A 19,100-nucleotide genomic window follows, 5' to 3' on the forward strand; every position below is an offset into this window, starting at 1 on the left:
AGGCGGCCATGTAGTCTGTTATGTCTGTTCAACAAGAATTTTATTTATTATCATGTAATTTGACCTGCATGCGTGCTTATCAAACTAAAAGAGCTGTACTGTCAGATCCCTTTATAAACAACGATAGACTCCCCGGAGCTGGAGCTACGAGTTTTGTTTCGCCAAAGGGAGACTATCGTTGTTTATAGAGGGATCTGTCAGTACAGCTCTTTTAGTTTTTCAGCTTCAGTCGTGCAGTAAGTGGACTTTTTGCCACTAAGCACTTCCACAGTTTAAGTATATAGATTAGAAGAAGGCCTGTCTCCTGGTAAATCCTGATTTTGAAGCTTTTGTTGTGTTTCCCCTTCTGATTACGGGGAAAACAGAGTGGATGTAGCTGGAGGGAGGAGAAGTTTCCTCTCTTTAATCAGCAGTTTAAAGATTGTTTTTAGGAAAAGTCCCTTTGTTAGAGAGTCCGTCCTTCCTCTTCAGTTATTCTGCAACAGAACTTTTTTTAATCTGAGTGGTAAAGCACATAAAACTATCAGCCTTCGCCAGTCGCCTGTATGGACTGAGCAGGGATGTCAACATTTCTGTTAAATTCATCATAAGTAAGTAAAATACTTCCTTTATCCTAATTTTTTTTGCCTTTTTCAAATCGTTATTCTTAGTGATTTCACAAGAGATGTGATCATTTATATAACATTATATAGAGAATCCAATTTTTAAGGGCTTAACCCAAAATACAGAGCAGAAATCTTTCTTTTTTGTTTGTCATCGTTTAACTTTGATGATTAGCAAGGATCCTGCTGGTGCTTAAAAAATATTTCTAAGCACTGAATTTGTTGCGTTAAAATAAGGCCTGAGTTAACATTAAATGTTTTAACTCAATCTTTCAAACATTTCAAAAATATTAAGTTGTATCTCTAACTCAGAGGAATTTATCTTTCTTTTCCTTCAAGTTGACTTGTTGTTTAATTTGTTCATAATTTTCATTCTGAGTGGCAAAAAAAAGGTTTGTTATTGTTTTTAAAGTCTTAAATTAAATTGCCTTAAGCTGCAGAAACCCTGCGATGGTCTAAAACACTAAAACAGTTCTTTAAACGCTGGGTAGCGTACATGCAAATAGTTTTAATGGATCGCCATTAAAACTATTTGCATGTACGCTACCCAGCGTTTTAAGCAACATGTTTAAGGATAGTTGGTTTCCAGGCTTAATTTTAGCGTGAACATTAGATCACAGACTATGAAGGACTAACATCAGGATGAGGAGTTTGGCAGCAGGAGTAAATTCAGTATGTATGCCTGGCTTTTGGGTATTTCTACAAAGAGAAACAGTCCTGAAGCATTGTGTGGAGTGCTGTTATCGGAGCATGAATCAGACCGCGGTTTAATGTGCTGCTGCTGTTTGTTCATGGTGGAGGGCCGTAGTTGGAATTCCACTCAGTCGTATCAGCAGATACGATTTGTTTGATGGCTCTGATGTTTGTTGAAATTGGTTTTACGTCACTGTTGCTGGGAAACTTCCTTTAAAGTCCAAAAATATCTCAACACTGAAAAGTTTTATGGGTTAAAACTGTTCAAAACTATTTTGACCAGGTTGTAAAACCATGGTCTCTCTGTAATCTGACCACAGTGTACCACCAGTGGTATAGTTACAAATCACTTTCATAAGATTATAGTGCAGTGGCGAGTTTTGAATATGTTTAAGAACAAAATCAACCCAGTGTATAAATAAAAGGTCAGGATTTCTGTTAACTAGGTGCTTTCTTGGAAGATAGCAGGCGACTTTTCACCTCAGAAACAATGAGCTGTCGCCTGTCACACCCAATCAATTGCAGCAGATGGCTTTTTAATATTGTAGGGTCTTTACCAAACAATATAATGTAATAAGAATGCGTGAATCAGGTCTTTGTGGTCAAATAGCTGCTAAGAAGCCACAACTAAGAAAAAGCAACAAGCAGAAGAGATTTGTTTGGGCCAAGAAAGAAAAGGGACATTAGACCAGCGGAAATCTGTGCTTTGGTCTGATGAGTCCAAATTTGAGATTTTAGGTTCCACCCACCGTCTCTTTGTTGGACTCAAAAAAGGTGAACGGATGGTGTCTACATGCATGGTTCCCACCGTGCATGTAGACACCATATTTCTGTCAACATTTCCTAACAATGCTCTTAAGGCTGCACTCATCGGTGCTTCCTGTGCCCCAGGAAGCACCTGGGGCACAGTAGCGCTCTGTGAACAGCCAGCCTTTTCAGCAGTGGCTTAGTCTCCTTGTGGAGGGTGATCATCGCTTAATGCAGGTCGCTTAACATTTAAATGGACTCTGCAGCCCAACTAACCCAGTGCTTAAATTTCTGTTCTTACTACCAGTAAAACAGCCTTAACTTTGATGGTTTATTTTAGTAACAGTACCTCGTTAAGTTGTAAAGGATGTGGCTCAGTGTGTGTGTTTTTAAAGTGACTGCACATGCATCATGCGGTCACTTTGACTCATATCTATCAAGCCTGTGGTAATTTGAGGGAAGCCATTCCCTCCACTTTTCATTAAGCACAAAGGCTGAGAGACTTTTTTGTTAACACATGTAAACATTTGTCGTCTCTTGCTTCCAGAAATCTTCATCCTCTTCATCATGTCTAAAATCCTTCCACCACAACATTCTTCCCATGTGAAATCTAACTTGGCATCAAAGGCAAAAAGCTTCACAGTCACAGATTACCCCACCACCCTCATCTCCACCACCTCCACATATACTAACACCACTGCCGACCCAGCTGTTGCCTTCATCAATGGCCTGCTGGACCGGATACCCTGTGAGTAATGAATTATTTCCCAAGTAGCCAAAGGATAACTAGAGTTAAATACGTGTTTTGATCTTATCAGGTGAGCAAATAAGTTAGATACAAATGCTAGTGATCTCCCCCTGCTGCCGATGAAAGACACAATGATGAGAAGGGTTTCAATAATAGCTTCTTTCCCCTTCTCCCCAACCAGTCAAAACAGATGGCTGCCCCTCCCTGAGCCTGGTTCTGCTGTATGCTGTGTCTTGTAATATAAGATGCCTGGGTTTAGCTGTTATTTGGAACGTGTCTTAAAATTTCACTAAAACTTAGATGTTGTCATTTCTACTGCCTGAAGGACCAACAACAGCACAAACAAGAGCAGCACACAAACTTATTGTTGCACATATTTTTTTATGACAGCACAAAGTTATTACATGTATACGATGCTCTGCAAAGTTGTGCATAGGCTCAGTGCACAACCAAGCTAGTGTCTTATGTCATCGTTGTTGATGTCCTCAATCTGAACCCTCTAAAATCTGAATATGTCCTTTTTCTTTTAGTTGGTGTTACGGCCCTAGCAGGGCCCTAGCAGGGCCGTAACACCGCCTAGACCCCTCAGGGGAACGTAACAGTTGGTCTCTGAAGACTCTGTAATCAGGAGGCCAAGAAAATGAATATTTGGAAATGCATCAAAACCTATTCTTATTTTCAAAAACGTCCGTTTAGCCATTCTCCAAAATCTAGAGTCAAAGTTATCACTAATGATGACTTTGATCTCAGAGGCTTAAAGTTGGTCATGCACAAAAGTGTGTCATCTGCATAGAGTTGTACGATTTAGAGACGTAGCTGCTTCCAGAGTGTTTTATCTCCAGTCTTAAATTATTCTCTTTAAACTACATTCTTAACATACTTAATATTATGTCCAAATAAGTTATTTATATTTATCTTCTGATGAATTATGTTTTGTCCATCTTTTAGCACTGGGACATCAAAGGATTTAAACACTGGCACTATTTGACACTGCAAATGCAAAAAAATAATTTTAATGTGAACTGAATGTGTAATCATCCATCCATCCATCTTCATCCGCTTTATCCGGGGCCGGGTCGCGGGGGGCAGCAGCCTAAGCAGAGAGGCCCAGACCTCCCTCTCCCCAGCCACCTCCTCCAGCTTATTCGGGGGAACACCAAGGCGTTCCCAGGCCAGCCGAGAGATATAATCTCTCCAGCGTGTCCTGGGTCTGCCCCGGGGCCTCCTCCCGGTGGGACATGCCTGGAACACCTCACCTAGGAGGCGCCCAGGGGGCATCCTTGTCAGATGCCCGAACCACCTCAGCTGGCTCCTTTCGACGTGGAGCAGCAGCAGCTCTACTCTGAGCCCCTCCCGGATGGCCGAACTTCTCACCCTATCTCTAAGGGAGAGCTCGTGGCCATAGGTGAGGGTAGGGACGTAGATCGACCGGTAAATTGAGAGCTTCGCTTTTACACTCAGCTCCCTCTTCACCACGACGGACCGGTGCAGCGTCCGCATTACTGCAGCTGCAGCCCCAATCCGTCTGTCGATCTCCGGCTCCCTTCTCCCATCGCTCGCGAACAAGACCCCGAGATACTTGAAGTCCTCCACTTGGGGCAGGAATTCATCCCCGACCCGGAGTGGGCACTCCACCCTTTTCCGGCTGAGAACCATGGCCTCAGATTTGGAGGTGGTGATCCTCATTCCCGCTGTTTCACACTCGGCTGTGAACCTCGGATACAGGAGGAACAATGCGGTTTTCGTCCTGGTTGCGGAATGTGTAATCAGTTTACCGTTATTTCTAACTCTACCATAAAGCTCATATGTTCAACTTTTAATCAAAGGAACAAATGTTTTCATAGATTTTCAATGAGAACAAAATGGACATTTTGTTTACAGTCTTTGTTGGTGAGATAATGTGGACTCGTCTTATCTCCACAGTGCCTCGATGGGCGATCTACACCATCTTTGCAGCTGGCGGTCTGCTGATTCTGCTCTGCTGCCTGTGTGTCTGCATCAAGTGCTGCTGCAAAGGAAAGAAGAAAAAGAAGAAGAACGAGCAGATCAATCTGAAGGCGGTGAATGGAAAAACAACCACAGCCCTGGTGAGTGGCAGCGGCCAGAGTATCTGATATAAATTTGACTGATACACAACACAAAAACATAATGTATTCTATTGTTTTTTATTTCCACTGAACTGATTATAACTACACACTACAGACTACACATAAAAGATGGAAATAACCATTGGAATGTCTCACGTGTTACTTTTCAGTATGCCAAAGGTATTCCTGGGCTTTGCCAACCCTCGAGAATTCCTGTGAAAAGACCTTGGTTAATGACAGGCTCCTTGTAAACTGGACAGATATTAGTTGCTGAACAGTTTAGTTACTTCTTGGGTCAAGAAACAACTGGTCAGAACCTTTGACTTGATTTTACTTTTGATAGGTTTGAAAGCACTCAGTGAAATAACTTTTTGGTAACTGCGAGGGTCTATGCCACTGACTCGTCTTTAAAGAAACCGTTGAGTCAACATGAGACTATGTCAAATAAGACCTGACACTAACAGTTAATGCCATAAACTCATCAGGAAAATGTTCACTTAAGTTATTGATCAAGTAGAGCAGTAGCTGTGTAATCGCTTACTTTTTTCAGTAAGAACCAGCGACCCCTGCTGTCCTTTAGATGTAATGCACACTAGGGCACCACATGACTTTATCTTTCAGACTCAAAGAACAGACTTGATGTTCTATGTTGTGTCGTTACTCTGGATTTATTTGGTTCTGGGTTTGACATCATTTTAATTTTTTAATTAAAAGTATACAACAGTTTTAGTTTAAAAGTTTAACATGGCTCTACCCCCTGAAAAGGCTTGGACAGCTAATGTGCTTCCTGTGCTTGTCTGACAGGTTCAGCCAGATGTGGCAGATGTTGATTACGGCTCAACCAAAAAGCAGAGAGGAAAGCTGCTCTACTCTCTGGAATATGATGGGCCTCTGTCTGAGGTGATTGAATGAATGTCTAATTGTTTACCTTTCATGCAGCGTTGCACTTCTATAATGTTGCATTCTTATTTTAAACATTTGAATGTGTGAAATTTGTTCAGCTCCTCTTTAGTTTTCAGCTGTGCTATGAGTCAATATCCATCTGTTTCCTGTCGACCTTTACAGCTCAAACTGGGGATCAAACAAGCCAGCAGCCTGATGGCCATGGACCTCGGAGGAACCTCAGACCCATATGTCAGAGTCTACATCGTCCCCGAAAAGAGCAAAACCTGTGAGACCAAAGTGTTCAGGAGCACGCTGAACCCTGTCTTCAACGAGCAGTTCACCTTCCAGGTAGAACCTGGGTGACTTGCCCTGTTTAGTTGCATTTGCTTAAAAAACAGTTATAATTAAAAATTGTTGTGTATGTGGTGAATTATTGAAGTTGAACCTTAATGCTGCAAATCCTCAAAAAAGAAAGAGCTTCCAACCTTAGTTATATGCCCCCAGCTACCAAAGTCTACCCTCATGAAGTCGACAGCTGTGATGAAAGTGTTTGACTTTAACCGGTTTTCCAAACACGAAATCATCGGCGAGATCCGGGTGCAGCTCTGCAATGTTGATTGGAATCACATCATCGAGGAGTGGCAGGAGCTGGAAGAACCCGCCAAATTTGAGGTTTGCTTTCACACATTTCCTTATTCTTCATGGTCCAAGTGGTGGCATCTAGGAAGGATGTAATCAATTTTTGTCAAATGTATTTCCATATTCTTTAAGGATTCAGTTTCCTAATCCAAACCTCTTGTGTCATTCAAAAAGAAAAAGCAGTCATGTTGCTTCCTGGGACCAATAGTTGGATTAATGGCAGGATTAACAGATTTTCAAGCTTGTTTTGTTTACTCTTCTCTTCATACTGTCAAAATCTAATCTGGTTTTTTATACTATACCCCAATCAGTGTTGGGAAGGTTACTTTTAAAATATATTCCATTACAGATTACAGAATACATGCCCCAAAATGTATTCTGTAACGTATTCCGTTACGTTACTCAATGAGAGTAACGTATTCTGAATACTTTGGATTACTTAATATATTATCATGCTGTTTACAACTACATGAATGTACTATTGCTGTGATTTATTACTGTTACTGAAGGTCCGCGGCTCCGAACCGTAGTAAAGGGACCTCTGGCTAATACGGTGGGTTCTGTGTCGGCTCGTAGCTGAAAACTAGCTTTACTTTGTTGTCTGGGTCAACTTTGCTAGCAGAGACAGAGAGAGGCGTTGAAAGGCTGCTGCAACAGAACTTATTGTTTTTGGAGGAAAACACGAACACGGTGTACAGTCGAGTCTTAATAGCTTACTTACAACTGGGCTCGTCAGGCTCTCTTCTTGGCTGCAGTGGTTATTATTATATTTACATGCTTCCAGCTCCCGTTTCTGCTCGATGACAGCTCGTACTTTTCCTTTTTCTCCCTCCCTCGCTCACAGACACATAACGTGTATGGCAGTCCATTCTCCCTGCAGCACGGACTACACTGCCTATGATGCTACATTCTTTAGAGCTATACCTGTAGCATTCTGCCTGTTAGCTTAGCACAACAACAACAATAAGGCCTCTCTCACCCAGGAAACACGCAGAGAGAGAGAGAGAGAGCGTCACCCTGTAACCATGGCAACCATAATGCTGCCACCTGGAACAACAGAACGTAGCTGTCAAACAAAACCCAAACAGTCCTGACCCGCCACAATATGAAACAGGGAAGTACCGCCGTATAATCCATTTATTTCAACAAAGTAACTGTATTCTAAATACCACCTTTTTAAACGGTAACTGTAACGGAATATAGTTACTCATATTTTGTATTTTAAATACGTAACGGCGGTACATGTATTCCGCTACTCCCCCACACTGACCCCAACACATCTTTCTTGAGACACTAGCCTGTAGCGGAATCACTGACACGTCCTGAAACTAATTTTATTCAACTCAAAAATCTCAAAACAACCGATTTACACTTCCTGAAGGATCTGTCCCGGGACCTCTCCTATTAATAATCCTCTTGGTCTCTTCTCTTTTTTAAATTTGATATTAATTTCAATTTTTATGCTGATGACACCCAGCTTTACCATTTTTCGTTGCCTCAAGGAAATTGAATCCTGGGTCTCCAGTAACTTTATCAGATTGAATAGTGAATATTGAAACTGAGGTTCCCCTCATTGGCACCAAATCCAGGTTATAAAAGGTTCTCCTTTCTCGGTTCCCCCCTCCTCTCAGGTTAGAGTCATCAGATGCTTTCTCCTACCAGACATCAACTGCCTGACTCTCTCCACTTTCAAATCCCAACACATTTCTTTAAAGTGACTTACTCTTTCTGACCATCTTCCACCTGTCACGTGCATCGTCTGTTCTTAATTATTTTTATATACTGCAAATTTGTTTTATTCACTTTGACATTTTTCTTGGCTTTTTAAATTTTTTAAACTCTTCTATATAACCTTGAATATTTTGAAAGGCACTTAAGATAAAACGTATTATTCTTATTTTTATACTTGTTAGTAACATTATAGGTTTTGCAGGTTATTCAAGAGGAATGTGAATATTATTTAAATCATTTTGTACTGTCGCTAGCACAAGGCTCTCATAATGGGTAGATGGTCACTTTCTCCTTCAGCTTCCTCCTTTTATTTGCATTTTTATTCATTTCAGTTTACTGAAATATATCAGAGCTGATTCAGTTTGTAAGAACTACAGATTTCTGTATGACGTTTGTGCTGCAGGAAGAAAATCTAGGAGAGATCTGCTTCTCCCTGCGCTATGTTCCCTCCGCCAGCAAGCTGACTGTGGTAATCCTGGAGGCCAAAAACCTGAAGAGCATGGACGTTGGAGGAACCTCAGGTCAGACTGAGATGGGATCTTAATCAAAAATGTAACTTTTCAAAAACGCTAATTTACAGCAAATCCAAGAACACATTTGCTCTCCATTAAACCAACGGGTGATCCACTGGAGGTGTAACAGAAGACAACACTGCCTCACAGTGGTTGACAGCAGTAACTACAGAAACAGTGAAGATGGGAGAAGTTTGGTCATTTCAATCTTCATATTGTGGGAGCTGTACTCTACTACAGCAGCTTCGTTTATCTTACACTGGGGTCTAATGCATCTTATCATAATCTTTTTAGCCCCCTTTAAACAAACTGTCTTTTTAAACAGGTTTGAGCAGTGCTGACCATGTTTAATTTAAACAGCTGTATATTTATTTAAAGAAAGCCATAATGGATTATCTTAACTAAAAGTCTGATTATCTAAAATTTCTTTATTGATGCAATTCAGACATGATTGCATCAATACTGTTACAGCTGTTACAATATTCATGTTTCTTGATTCCTGTTTACCTTATTATTTTACGCCATTAATTATTCTCAGGTATTTTATGCATCTGCATGAAGAAATACAGTTTATAGATGCTCTGAGTGACTTTCCTCCATGCTGTTTGTAGATCCTTATGTGAAGATGCAGCTAGCTCTGGACAAAAGGAAGTGGAAGAAAAAGAAGACGTCTATCAAAAAGAAGACGCTAAACCCTTATTTCAACGAATCGTTCGTCTTTGACGTGTCACTGGATCAAATCCAGGTGAGTGTCACGACATCCTGGCTGGAGCAGATCTTTAACAATATTTGAGACGATCTGAAACAATAGACTGGTCATCGATATTAATTTCACATAAACACAAAACATTTTAACAGTAATTCTGAAGACATTTTGTGATGATGGTTTAGAATATAAAGAATATATATCAGCACAGATCCTGGATTGAACTAACTTTATACTTCTGCACTGGCTGACGCATACACTGTGTCAATAAAAATAAAATTCAACCTGTTATTTTTCCAGTCCTGGTCTAAGTGGTTACATAATCCATGCCGAATTGTTGAGAAGGGAAACAGACTCCTGCCACTTTCACAATATGTTTGATAATTACCCTGTTACTGTTGTTCTGAGTGGCTGTGATTGTCTGATGAACATGGCGCACACACTTTTGTAAACCGTCACGCACTGAAGGCTTTAAGGTTTTCTACCTCTGGTGTAGGGATTCAGCTCCTTTCTCAAAGAAGAGCCTAATGCAGCCTAATACATAAAGGAACGACCCTCAGCTGTATGCAGTGAGGGAGGCAGCTTTTTAGTTTAACACTGTTATAAGACTGACACACTTGAGGTATCACATCAAACTAAAAAAAATGGATTGGTGCATCCCTGTGGAAAAATTTACTTCACTTCTGTTCAGTTTTATTTATAAAGCACCAAATCACAACAACAGTCGCCTCAGTGCTATATATGTTGTAAAGTAGACCCTACAATAATACATAAGAGAAAAAAACCCAAATCCTGTGACCCTATGATCGAGCACTTTGGCGACAGTGGGAAGGAAAAACTCCCTTTTAACAGGAAGAAACCTCCAGCAGAACCAGGCTCAGGGAGGGGCGGGGCCATCTGCTGTGATTGGTTGGAGGGGAGAAAGACAGCATAAAAGACATGCTGTGGAAGAGAGCCAGAGGTTAATAATAACTATTGATTACATGCAGAGAGGTGTATAAATACAAAGTAGGTGAAGAAGAAACACTCAGTGCATCATGGGAATCCCCCAGCAGTCTACGTCTATTGCAGCATAACTAAGGGAGGACTCAGGGTCACCTGGTCCAGCCCTAACTATATGCTTTAGCAAAAAGGAAAGTTTGAAGCCTAATCTTAAAAGTAGAGATAGTGTCTGTCTCCCATATTAAAAACTACCACTTTAATCTGAATCTCTTTCCTCAGAGGGTGAATCTGGTGGTCTCGGTGTGGGACCATGACGCCGTGACCAGGAATGATCCGATAGGGAAGATCTACCTGGGCTGCGATGCCACGGGGAACCAGCTAAGGCACTGGGCCGACATGTTGTCCAACCCGCGACGGCCGGTGGCTCAGTGGCACAGCCTGCTGTCGGCCGAGCAGGTCAACTCCACTCTAACCCTGAAAAAGAAAATCCCCATCCCCAGCAAAATGAAGGAAAGTGCTCAGCAGTGGTACCCTAAATGAAACCATTTAAAAGAGAGATTCAAATATTTTTGATAACCATTTCTCTCTTTGTTCTTCTGATATGGAAATTATTGAATAAGATTACTTTGTATTATACTGTATATTAAGATTTGTAATTATTATTTTTTGGTATCAAATCAAAACATGCTAAAATATATTTTCTAACATTTACTTTTGCCTTATAAACACAGTTTAGCTTCTGTAGCTGTACTGAGTAATACAGTTCAGTCCATAGCTTCAGCACACACTTTCCCTCAGTACAACAACAACATGGTGGATTTTAAATCAAACAGTCAATATGTTCACTCATTATTCCAAGACAAATGAAGTGCATAAAAGAGTTGATTCCAAGTCTGGAACTTCTGAATGAGCCTCATTCAGTAAATGTTTTTACCCTGTGAAAGACATGAGCTTGCACGTGAAACTTCTGGCAGATTCATGACGAGTGGGCACCGGCATCGTTTGTGCTGGCTGTCTGCAATCTGCATACCGTCACACTTATTTCTCTATATAAGGAAACAAGTTTATCTCAAGGTGAAACGGGGAGTGATGCTGCTGTAAAAGAGGGAAGAGGAGGAAAGCAGGAGAAAGGCTGACATAAATAAGTCATTTTTTAAATAAGATATAAGATTATTACTACTAGTAGTAGAATTGCAATTCTTAGTACTAATCAATATAAAGGTGTGTTTTTCTTGTGTTTTGTAATATAACCAGAGCTTCATCATTTGTTCATGCATGCAGTCTGGGGCAGTGCTATATTTCTTCGTACCGTATGAACAGAAGTACAAACAGCTCAGCAGCACTGTGAACATCATGCAAGACAACTGATGGTTGTGGAATTCTTTCTATGGTTAAAAACAACAGCTTACCAAGCCAGGACCTCTCTTAATTCAATTCAATTCAATTTTATTTATATAGCGCCAAATCACAACAAAAGTCGCCTCAAGGTGCTTCATAGATACAGAGAAGAACCCAACAATCATATGACCCCCTATGAGCAGCACTTTGGCGACAGTGGGAAGGAAAAACTCCCTTTTAACAGGAAGAGACCTCCAGCAGAACCAGGCTCAGGGAGGGGCGGGGCCATCTGCTGTGATTGGTTGGGGTGAGAGAAGGAAGACAGGATAAAAGACATGCTGTGGAAGAGAGACAGAGATTAATAACAGATATGATTCAATGCAGAGAGGTCTGTTAATACATAGTGAGTGAGAAAGGTGACTGGAAAGGAAAAACTCAATGCATCATGGGAATCCCCGGCAGCCTACGTCTATTGCAGCATAACTAAGGGAGGATTCAGGGTCACCTGGTCCAGCACTAACTATATGCTTTAGCAAAAAGGAAAGTTTGAAGCCTAATCTTAAAAGTAGAGATAGTGTCTGTCTCCTGAATCCAAACTGGAAGCTGGTTCCACAGAAGAGGGGCCTGAAAACTGAAGGCTCTGCCTCCCATTCTACTTTTAAATACTCTAGGAACAACAAGTAGGCCTGGAGGCAGGAGTATCTCTGTCAAGGTCTACAAACCAAAGATGTCTTACTGAATGGAAATACAGAAAGTTTAGGACATGCTGCAAAGCACTGGGTGGCACTCAAGGCTATACTCTGTGATCAGACTCTGACCGATCATTTTACATTTTACAGTGCAGATGGATGATGACCCAAGGCTGACTGCAAAAGAAGCGACCCGCGAGTTTCTCAAAGCAAAGAAATGGGGATATTCTTCAATTCGTTAAGTCAGTTACCCGAGCTCGATTCTGCAGAGCAGCTTGGGTGTAATTCATAAACACTTAATGCAATATTTTTGTTAAAGCCGTTGGATTAAAGCTGAACTTCTCCACTTCAGCCACATCTTCACTGTTTGATTTCAAATCCCCTGTAGGCAAAGGCAAAATTGCAGTTGTGCCGGTTTCTAAATACTAATGGACCTGGAAATGCATCATTTTTTCTTATGTAAACACACTGAAAGTGAGATCTATTTTAGTCTACAAAACACAAACAACTCTATATGTTTTTATTAAGAAAAGATCTTGTTAACTTTCTACACAGTTGGAATATGATGTAAAAGCTAGAAACACAATCGTTTGTGGACAAACAAGTCTGAGACTCACTCGTCTCCCCTGACAGACGACGATTCAAACAAAAACTGAGCTCAATCAAGCCGAGTTCAGCAGGTGCCTTCTCCTGCTGGCTCAGGCCTCCAGGGACCGTCCTCATTAAATGCTCTGTGAATGCACAGCTCAGTGCATCCACAGAACGGGAGATTTTCACTCTGTCAGCATCTGATGTTAAAACATCAACTACGATGAGCCTCTGTTGACTTGAAACTTTGATTTCATAAGCAAAAATGACCCTACCTCTAATAAAGTTTGAAAACATTGGAAGATACTGGCTTCTTTGAGTGATATAGACACTTCTGCTACAGATTGTTTGTTTGTTTGTTGGATATTTAATGTTTCTCCAGGATCAGCTGAAGCGATATGGCTTCATGATGTAAGACGATGGGTCTAAAATGGATTCAGGCTGCTCTGTGGTTCAAGACAAAAAAAGACGCCATCATCTCGCAGCGTTTCAAACCTTAACCACAATCGATGGAGTTTAGCTTATTGCTTACAATGCTGAATACAAATAATTATTTTAAGAGGATTTCTTTTTTCAGAACTTTCAAGGGAACTTCAGAAAACGTTCCCTGAAAGTTATTTCGGGAAACCTTCAGAGCACCTTCAGGGGACGCGTCTGAAGGTTATTCTGCAAAGCTCCCAAGACCTTACGAGGACCCTAATCTCAACAGTCCCTTTTAAAGGAGCACTACGGCGCAGAGCACCTGGAGGACCTTCTGTGGAACTTCTACAACCCTTCAATCCCAATAGAAGCTTTGTTATGTTGTCACATCGTCAAAGGACCTGCCTTAATGTTCTCCGGTTGTGTGAAAAGCCCAGAGGGCCTTCAGAGAACTCAGTATTTTTTGGAGAACTTCAGGAAGCAAGAGCTTGTAGGTTCACAGGGCAAAGGAAGAAAGATCCTTATCAGAGTGGGAACGAGTTCAAGAAAGTCACCTCAGATTGACTGATTAATTTCTTTCGTTCATCCATCCATTCTCCTACAATCGCCACTTACTTTCTCCTTTGTTCTTGTCATAATTACCACAGCCGCTAGAGTGTACCATCACAATAAGCTTCAATAACAAATGATCTACGGGCTTGTATTTTACTGGTCAACATTATATTGCTGCTCCTGATTTACAGGAGGCCAGTGAAGGCTCAACAGACCTGATAGGGACGAGCCAAGAAGCTTGAAAGCTCTCTTTGAAATGTAAATGTCCCACCCACTTAACTTTCTGTCACCTGCAGATGACACTGACACATTTGTAGTCTGAGCATTAGTGATTTTATTCTGTCTCATTAAAAATAAACGTTAAAGAATAACGGGAACATCAGTTGCAGGAATACAAGTCGGAAAAAAAATATTGCCGCACATTTTTAACTAATCTGTCATTACTACTGCAATTTTCTGTTAGGGCATCAGCAGCAACAGAGCCAGCTGATCAAGCTGATTAGGTTCTGGGGTCTCTGGAGCCCCTACAGGTGTTTCCTGGGCAAAGATTGTTGCTGAACATACTGGACAACACCTCACATCCCCTAAAGGACCTACCGGTCAAACAGCAAAGTGTGTTCAGCAGCAGCCTCCTTCAACTCTGCTGCAATTACAACAAAAATCTTTCCTACTCACTCCACCTAAAATGGGCGAATTGTGTCTTCTCCGAGCAGCAATCTGTGGATTTGCAAACCTTTACACCAGGGGTCCCCAATCCCAGTCAACGAGGGCCGGTGTCCTGCAGGTTTTAGATCTCACCTTGGGTCAACACACCTAAATACATGATTAGTTCATTACCAGGCCTCTGGAGAACTTCAGGACATGTTGAGGAGCTAATTTATCCATTTAAATCAGCTGTGATGGATCAAGGACACATCTACAACTTGCAGGACACCGGCCCTCCTGGACTGGGACTGGGGACCCATGCTTTACACTAAGCCACTAATGCAAGAACTCTCTCTCTATACCAGGGGTCCCCAATCCCAGTCAACGAGGGCCGGTGTCCCTGCAGGTTTTAGATCTCACCTTGGGTCAACACACCTGAATCACATGATTAGTTCGTTACCAGGCCTCTGGAGAACTTCAGGACATGTTGAGGAGCTAATTTAGCCATTTAAATCAGCTGTGATGGTTCGAGGACACATCTAGTGTGTTCATGTGTTCACGGATGGTGCTAAAAGTCCAGATACTGGAAGTACAGGGTTTGGAATAGCAGTTCTGTCAAAAAAATATTGAAATAAACAGGCGCACTTCGGATAGACTGACAGTGTACACGGTTGAAATGGGTAAAGTGTTCAAAAATCAGGCAGGTGGTAGTATGTTCTGACTTGGCAGCTGTTCTTTCAAGTCTACAATCATTTTGTTCGAAGACAAGGCAGGGCATGCTGTATACTATTCTGGAGACTATAAGCAGAATAAGGTGTTGTGGTGGCAGCTCATGTAGGCATCAGTGGAAATGAAAGGGTGGATAGGTTGGCAAAAAGAGTGTTGACTAAAAATAGGACTGAGATGGAAATTACAAGCAGCGGATCTGAAGCAAAAGGTATTGTTTGGAGGCAGGTTGTTCAGGAGTGGCAGAAGCGGTGGGATTCAGGGAATAAGGGCAGGCAATTGTATCATCTTAAGAAGGAGGTGGCAGAGAGTAGGTTGTATAGGGGTAATAGGAGAGATGAGGTGGTCATTACCAGGCTTAGACTGGGACATTGTGCATTAAATAAAACACTACAGATGATAGGAGAACATGAGATGGGGCTTTGTGGAGTGTGCCAGGAGGAGGTGGAGACAGTAGAGCATGTGATACTGCGGTGCAAGGGTTATGATGTGGAGAGGAAAGTTCTGCAGAATAGATTGAAGGAGCGGGGAATTGGGGAATTTAATCTGAAGAGTGTGTTGGAGGGTAGTAGGGCACAGGTGAGGGAACTGGTGGGGTTTCTGAAGGATATAGGTGTTTATGAACGAGTGTAGTTTTTTTTTTTTTTGGATACAAATTGTAAAGTCACTGTCTGACCCATACTCCGGAACAGTAGGAGGCGGTAATGCTCCTTTACGTTGGTTGCCAACCGCCGTTAAACACAAAGAAGAAGAAGAAGAGGACACATCTAAAACCTGCAGGAACACCATCCCTCGTGAACTGAGATTGCCCACCCCTGCTCTATACCTTAATGTAACATCATGCAGTATTTTGTCATTTATTCCTTTTTAATTACAGTGGCTTCTGTGCATTTACTTTCCTTGCTTTATCTCCATCATGCCATTTTTTTGTGTTTGTACTTGGTGTGAATTTGCTCTCTGTTTCACTTTCTCTTTCTCTCACCTGGTTGAGCAGGTGACCCATGAAGTACAGAAGGCTATACCTGGGTTTGAGTGTCTACCGGGCTGCTTCCTCTGTGTCATTCTCCTGCACTGTCTCACTACACTTTCCTATCCAATAAAGGTAATAAATAAATGAAGTTAAACAAACAAAAATTCTGATCCACAGGAGTCAAAATTGGACAGCTTTTATATTTTACCTCCTTAACAAAAGCTTTAAATATGAAAATGATCCATTAAAGGTTCCTAATCTGCTTCAGACTCACCTATAACGTAACAATTAAACTAATGTAGCTCTCATAATTTTGCTGAGGGGCCTCGAGTCAAAAACAATCTTTTTCTTATTTTGTGTCAATATTCTGTTCCAGTGGTGGACATTTGTGCTTATTATAATCACTAACTGGTGATGAATCCCATCCCTTTTCAGTAATAATTAAAATGTACCCAAAATACCACACATTTTAATTATTATTTTGAATAACAATTCATTCTATAATAAAACAATATCACTGTTATCTGTGTTTGGAGTCGATGAATTGTTAATAAAGGTGCAAAAGTAAACTGGAGAATAAACTGGGGTCACCTGTTTGTGAGAAATTCAGTGTCTCCTGCTCAGCTTAAACCAGCCATGGCCTTCATTGTCCGGCTTATCTCCTGTGAATTTACCCTCCTGCTTATTGACAAAGGCGGCTGGATACACTCACACTTCATTATGGAGAGCAGTGACATCAGCAGATCGGTGGGTTACCAGGTTACCTGAAGAGAAGCCCAGACCATCCAATTAAAGCATACGAAGAAGAAGAACAGGATCAACTCTGCTTCAGTCATTCAGTCTGAGAAACAGCTGCAGCCTGCGTGTCTCTCACACACACACGGTGAGTATATCCCATAAACTTATGCTACAGACTTCACTTTACACGTCATCTGACCATTTCTGCCATAAATGTGAATTTATATTTATTTAGTGAAATATTTGGAACTTTAAACGAATGTTTCCATCTTTAATCCTTAATTCTTCTGTAAGGTTTTGTCTTTGTTTAACTAGACAACCACAAAATATACTCTGGATTCCATAAAAATAGAAATAGTCAAATAGATTTAATAGATCTTAAGGAAAGCTATGGTACAATGAGCTACTGGTAGATTAAGCACCTAACAAAGACTAGTTCACTGGTAACCAGTTCAGGGTTAACGACATTTACAACTAAGCCTTTAAACAAAATATCTGCGCGTTTCATTGAAATAGTACGCACGGAAGAACAAAATAGTTACAATGGATCACTCATTACTTAATTATATATGCTATGAGACAGACAACGGTGACAAAGGCGGCTCAACTAGTTTATTTTCAGTGATAAATGATCCAATGATTCTACAAAGAGCGAGGAAAATTAGCGGTAACCGAATAATATTATAAGCGCAGATCTCCCTGAAAACAGGTGTGTTTTTGATACAAGGGATAGCTCTTCTATTAGGAACTGCTATTAGAAACTATTCCACCACAATCTAAGTGTAACAGCTGACCTGTGTGACGTGCAGAACAACTGTAAACAATATTTCGCATAATATTGTAAATAAGTGTGTTGATGAAAGGAATGTTACTGTGCCACACGCGTAAATGCGCGCATCGCTCTTTCCAGCAGTCGCATTTCTGAGAGAGATATTTCACTTTGGTTCAAAACAGATTCAATATGATGAGTCCATCAGCGCGTACGCATTGCTGGGAAAATATTCCAGCTCAGTTCTGCTCTGTTTCGGTGAGTTTTATTACTACAGATGCAGAATTATGCTCAGCTCCGAAGACTCAGTGTGAGGGCTGAGTGAAGAGCTGCAGGACAAAGCCAAAGCAGAATCAGACATGTTTTTGTGGCATGCCGCAGAGTGAATCAGAGTGAATTATTTAAATATGTCTCCCAAGATTTTGTGAAAAATACCCATAAGCACGCCTTTCGGTGGCAAAGCTACAGAAGAGGATGAGGGCCACTGGGGGGGGACATATGAAGTGAAGTAAGATGCGCATTTTGAAGTCAGCTCAAGTGAGGATTTTGGCAGTTCTCCCGCTCATGTTTTCCATTAAGGTTATTTTTTTTTTAGAAAGTGCATTGGAAAAGATTATGAGGTTGTTTTGGGTTTTTTGTTGTTGCTTTTCCCACTGCCCTGGGACTCACTGGAGTCACAATTTAATGAAAGCCTACAAGTTTGCGTTCTTTAACCCCCGGGTTTTGTCTCGCAGGGAATTTCTATTGCGTATAATTACTTGCTGTTAATCTAGTTTTGCAAATACACCGTATAATTTACTCAGATAATACGTATTCGTATTTGTTTAAAGGTTAAACGTTGTCATTAAGCGGGGGAAATCCTGTAAGGCTAATCCCAGGACAACAATTCCCATTGACTGGAGCCGGCGCGCTCACGGTGCTGATGCTGCTGCTGGTGGTGGTTAGCCAGGCAGCTAATCACTGAAGCTCCGGATAAATGGTCACATTTACGGCGTTTAACATCCACGTTAACCCGCGTTGTGTGGCGGCAGATGGACGCATAATATCGTGTGCATGTTCTTGTTGTCGTTTCGTGTAATGGAGCTGTACCACCCGTGTACGAGCCGTGAGCAACGGATACTTGTGCAGTCTACGGTTAGCTCGCTAACGCTCCGGGGATTTTTAAGGTTTACTGTGGTTAATGGCTCTAGTCGTCAAGCTGTCGTGAGCGAGCCCTGGTTTGCTGCAGCTTCGCTTCCCCACTAGGATTACCTGACGGTCAGAGCCTCCACCAGCTCCACGATATGACTCACACACAGTGAGCCGACCAGCTGGCTGGATGGCTAGCTCTTTCGTTAGCAGCTAACCTAGGCGGTGATGCTAGCAGCCGTTCG

The 19,100-nt window shown here is 41.5% G+C and overlaps 1 protein-coding gene and 1 long non-coding RNA gene across 2 annotated transcripts; one reads left to right on the forward strand and one right to left on the reverse strand.

Moving 5' to 3' along the window:
* The first annotated feature begins 2,609 nt into the window (after positions 1-2,609).
* syt8 (synaptotagmin VIII) lies at positions 2,610-11,191 on the forward strand. Its single transcript, XM_085168755.1, has 8 exons — positions 2,610-2,790; positions 4,714-4,877; positions 5,682-5,777; positions 5,943-6,110; positions 6,267-6,434; positions 8,536-8,653; positions 9,256-9,389; positions 10,572-11,191. Exons 1-8 carry the CDS (start codon positions 2,610-2,612, stop codon positions 10,830-10,832), a joined length of 1,290 nt encoding a protein of 429 aa, XP_085024881.1. The 3' UTR covers positions 10,833-11,191.
* On the reverse strand, positions 2,757-19,089 carry LOC146513481 (uncharacterized). Its single transcript, XR_014875404.1, has 4 exons — positions 18,979-19,089; positions 5,034-16,984; positions 3,386-4,798; positions 2,757-3,313 (listed from the first exon to the last, which is right to left on the reverse strand). It is a non-coding gene; the product is annotated as an uncharacterized LOC146513481 (long non-coding RNA).
* Positions 19,090-19,100: the final 11 nt, after the last annotated feature.

Source organism: Neolamprologus multifasciatus, chromosome 7, assembly GCF_963576455.1.
Source record: "Neolamprologus multifasciatus chromosome 7, fNeoMul1.2, whole genome shotgun sequence".
In the NCBI taxonomy this organism is placed as follows: Eukaryota; Metazoa; Chordata; class Actinopteri; order Cichliformes; family Cichlidae; genus Neolamprologus; species Neolamprologus multifasciatus.

Coding starts and splice junctions, on each gene's coding strand:
- syt8 (XM_085168755.1), top strand. CDS start 2,610: ATGTCTAAAATCCTTCCACCACAACATTCTTCCCATGTGAAATCTAAC. Junction 4,878..5,681: donor GAAAAACAACCACAGCCCTG/GTGAGTGGCAGC, acceptor CTTGTCTGACAG/GTTCAGCCAGATGTGGCAGA. Junction 5,778..5,942: donor ATGATGGGCCTCTGTCTGAG/GTGATTGAATGA, acceptor CGACCTTTACAG/CTCAAACTGGGGATCAAACA.